Below are 4,283 nucleotides of genomic sequence, written 5' to 3' on the forward strand. Positions count from 1 at the left end.
TTTTTCTTAATGATGCCAAGGTTGCCAAAACGGTTTCTTAATTTTACTAAGGTTGCTAAAAAACGATTTTTTTTCTTAATGATGCCAAGGTTGCCAAAACGGTTTCTTAATTTTACCAAAATTGCTAAAACGATTTTTCCTAATGATACCAGAAATGCTAAAAACGGTTTCTTCTCAATGTAACCAAAGTTACTAAAAACAGTTTCTTCTCAATGTAACCAAAGTTACTAAAAACGGTCTCTTCTCAATGTAACCAAAGTTACTAAAAACGGTTTCTTCTTACAAATGATGCGAAAGTTGCTAAAACTATTTCTTCTTAATGACACAAAGGGCTCCTATAAAAGCCTCTTTTTTTTTATATATCACGAGGATCGCTAAAAACAGAAACCTGTATGTTCGACTATCATTGTACTTTTTCCCGATCATTAAACTTTATTTACTGAAAAAACACACTATTAAATAGCCTGCCAGGATGGTCTAAAATAAAAATATTTCTATACTGGATCAGACCCTCTAATTATTAGCCAACCAATTAAAATACTTTAAAGATCCATTAATCACTTATTAATTAGGTAAAAGAACAAAATACCTGGATTAAATTAATCCTCCATATTCTCACCAGTGAGGTAAAAAAAAAAAACATTAATTAAAGCCGTTTAATTATTCACCTACCGGTGAGCTTAAAGAAACACGTTCTTAGATTATAATAAACCTCCATTTATTGGCCATTTCGGTAAAATGAGTAGAAGATAGTCTTGGAGTAAAGTCTGCAATTATCAGTGGTCGACAAAGAAATATATTTTATGAGTTATTATTTGTTGAACAATATAGTCGAGGAAACGTAATCAGAGATAGATGTGTGGTGGAAGATCAGGCATCGGAGTTACATTGTAGTCTGGATGATCAGGTGGCAAAAAACATTAGGTAGAGGTTCAGGAGATGATCCGTCGGAGATAAGAGTTGTGATGATCGACGTAATTGAAAGGCTATGCCTAATGCGTGGCGTTCCAAAACTTCCAGCCGATGGTAGAGTGAAGCCTGGAATTAACTTTCGTGTATAGGATGGCCAGGTGTGCTTTCTAAGTGAGATGGCGATCAAAGGAAACTCCAAGATATTTAACTGTATTGGATAGGGTAATATGAATGTTGTCAAGTCGGACATCGAAGTGAAGTGGATTTCAGCATGGACGAAACTTGTGGCAAGTCGGACCAAAGAAAATAGCTTTGGTTTTGTGAGGCCGAAGCTTCCAGTGTTTACATCAGGAAAGAAAAAAGTTAACGGTTTTCAATATAGCCGTAACACGGGACAATCAAAAACTAACAAGTGTAAATCAATTAATATGGTAATTAAAGTCTATGTTGGCGAAGCGTGAGTCATAGATCTGTGTTTTATGTTATGTTAGATAAGAATACGACCGATATAAATTTTAAGCACATTTTTCTTTACTAGATCTACGTAGTTTTCCAGAAAAAGTCATATAATAGTGTTTCAACTGCACATTTTGTATACCGTACGCCGCCGATGACGAGGCCTACAGTATCAGTATAAGGCCTGCAATAAATCGATATCGTATAGAAATGTTGAATAAAAAGAAACCTTTTATGTACATTAACTATCTCGAAGTAAATTATCGATCGAAAACAAAACAAACAACCAACTATTGGCGAGAGGATATTAACGTTTATAGTATATACTGTCAGAGTCTTGTTTAATCGCTCGGATCCAGACGAAAAGATCGACAAACATCATCAGGTAATAACATTTAGTACACAATGTCGACACAGACTTTAATCATGCTGAAGCGTTGCTAAACCACCATGTTTTCATCTCCGTCTTATTAAGACTTCAGCAATAATGAGGATTAAGGATTGAAGGCCTTATAGGTAACCTTTCAAACAAAATAGTCATCTTCCACGGGTTATTTTCTCCATAAATTGACTTCCCCATTTACTTTATTTTAATAATAATTTCTACGGCCTCAATTTTCTGGAAAAGACAATTTCACGGGCTTAATGAACACATAACGTTGGAAAGATTGGGTGGCTAGTCTAATACCGTGCCCGGGGTAATTTAGAGTGAGAGCAATCATACGTTTGATGCCTATCAGAACTTTACTAATAATAGTCTGCTTGTTATTAATTGCTAAATAATTTATAAAATAAACGGGGGGAAAGTCGAATTTCTCGCAAAAATCAGAAGAAAATTTGTGCTCACTGAAGTTCGACTAGAAATACGACACATTACACAATCACTTCCTAAATACACATTTCAAGGATGATTAAGTGATGCAAGGTTTCTGGAATGTTTAGTGATGCAGTGTTTTTGTATTTACACTTTTTTTTTGCCATCTTTTATTCTTCAACAAAATGTTTATGTATACTTGTTTCATTGTATATTTTCAAAGGTTAAAAAAAGAAAACTTCTCTTGCTGTTTACCATAGAAAGGGCCCGGCATGGCCAGGTGGTTAGGGCGCTCGACTCGCAATCTGAGGGTCGCGGGTTCGAATCCCCGTCACACCAAAACGTGCTCGCCCTTTCAGCCGTGGGGGCGTTATAATGTAACGGTCAATACCACTATTCGTTGGTAAAAGAGTAGCCCAAGAGTTGGCGGTGGGTGGTGATGACTAGCTGCCTTCCCTCTAGTCTTACACTGCTAAATTAGAGAAGGCTAGCGCAGATAGCCCTCGTATAGCTTTGTGCGAAATTCAAAACAAATCATAGAAAGTAACTGAATGTAATGTTTCTGTAAGTAATTCAACAACTAGTTGTATTTAATTACTTGTGACTAAGGGGAAGAACACGTACTCTAGCGATATACTTTATTATTTCTATATATACATATCATAACAATCCTACGTTTCTTACTATCTTGGCGCCAGCGGTAAGTCTTAGGGCTTACAACGCTAGAATCCGGGTTTCAATACCCGTGGTGGGCACAACACAGATAGCCCATTATGTAGCTTTGTGCTTACTTGGTTTTTCTAATCTGTTTTTCAGGTCTTTACTGTCCAATGATTTGGGATGGCGCCATCTGCTGGCCATATATTCCAGCAGGAACCCTCCATGAAATACCCTGTCCTTCCTACGTGCATGGATTTAATACAGAAGGTGAATTAGAATATTTATTATATTTTGTGTAGAAATAAATCCACGATTTCTTGCTCATATTTATTGTGTTTTAAGCAGTATTACGAATGCATAGTTTTTTGAAAGATTTAAAAATATGCTAATACTCACCGTCTTGTGAAAGAAACAACAACTTACTGTATGTGGTTCTTGTAATTTACCAGCCACTGTTTCTCAAATATCATATTTCCTAAACAAATTATTTTTAAATTTGTAAAAGTAGAACAAAGAAATATTTTTGGGGAAATCGTAAAATAGTAATCTCACTTGCGTCAATGGCCCGGCATGGCCAGGTGGTTAGGGCACTCGACTCGCAATGTGAGGGTCGCGGGTTCGAATCCCCGCCTCACCAAACATGCTCGCCCTTTCAGCCGTGGGGGCGTTATAATGTGACGGTCAATCCCACTATTCGTTGGTAAAAGAGTAGCCCAATAGTTAGCGGTGGGTGGTGATGACTAGCTGCCTTCCCTCTAGTCCTACACTGCTAAGTTAGGGACGGCTATCGCAGATAGCCCTCGTGTAGCTTTGCGCGAAATTCAAAAACAAACAAACACTTGCGTCAGATACGACGGTTGTAAAATACAAAATGGTAGTGTGTGTAGTATAGTTCAAAGACTGTTACACCATCATAAACCTGGAACTCGGGTCTTTATCAAATATCTAAAAACTGAGTTCTGTAAATATTTTCGATTTTTTTAACCGGCCATTACATAGATATAGGTAGATGATTTAGATTAATGATCATACATGCAGTGTTTGTTACCGGTTCGGTAACTGACAGAACAATCAAGGCTTCATTTAAAGTTGATTTTTATTCCAGTCATTTCCTGATCCGACTTTATTTTCAGCTGCTTCTATCTTCCTCGTCACTTCTTCATATTTTCAATCTGGTCTCTTACTGCTTGGAAGTTTCGTTTTATTTTCCTCATTACACGTACCCATCACATGTGCCCTGCCGCTCTTAATTCTGGAAAGTATCCTGACTTCCGATTTATTTATTTTTTTTGTCTTTACCCTACCGAGGTAATCTGCTAAGTCGTGATCTTTCCAGGTTCAATTATGAAGCATTAGAGTAATGCACACTAATCTTTAAATTATCTTTATCGGTTGCGTTAACAAAGTCGAACGGTTAGGGTCATGACCTGAAAACTAGAAC

At 37.0% G+C, this 4,283-nt stretch overlaps 1 protein-coding gene across 1 annotated transcript in view; it reads left to right on the plus strand.

Annotated features, from left to right (window-relative positions):
- Nucleotides 1-4,283, plus strand: part of LOC111083754 (parathyroid hormone 2 receptor-like) — a gene marked incomplete at both ends in the record, with an annotated part of 12,039 nt that overhangs the window by 1,584 nt on the left and 6,172 nt on the right. The window contains one exon of the mRNA XM_022380429.1: nucleotides 2,999-3,109. Within this exon, the coding sequence (XP_022236137.1) occupies nucleotides 2,999-3,109 (111 nt within the window). The remainder of the gene's footprint in view (nucleotides 1-2,998; nucleotides 3,110-4,283) is intronic.

Source organism: Limulus polyphemus, unplaced genomic scaffold (assembly GCF_000517525.1).
Source record: "Limulus polyphemus unplaced genomic scaffold, Limulus_polyphemus-2.1.2 Scaffold11036, whole genome shotgun sequence".
NCBI lineage: Eukaryota > Metazoa > Arthropoda > Merostomata > Xiphosura > Limulidae > Limulus > Limulus polyphemus.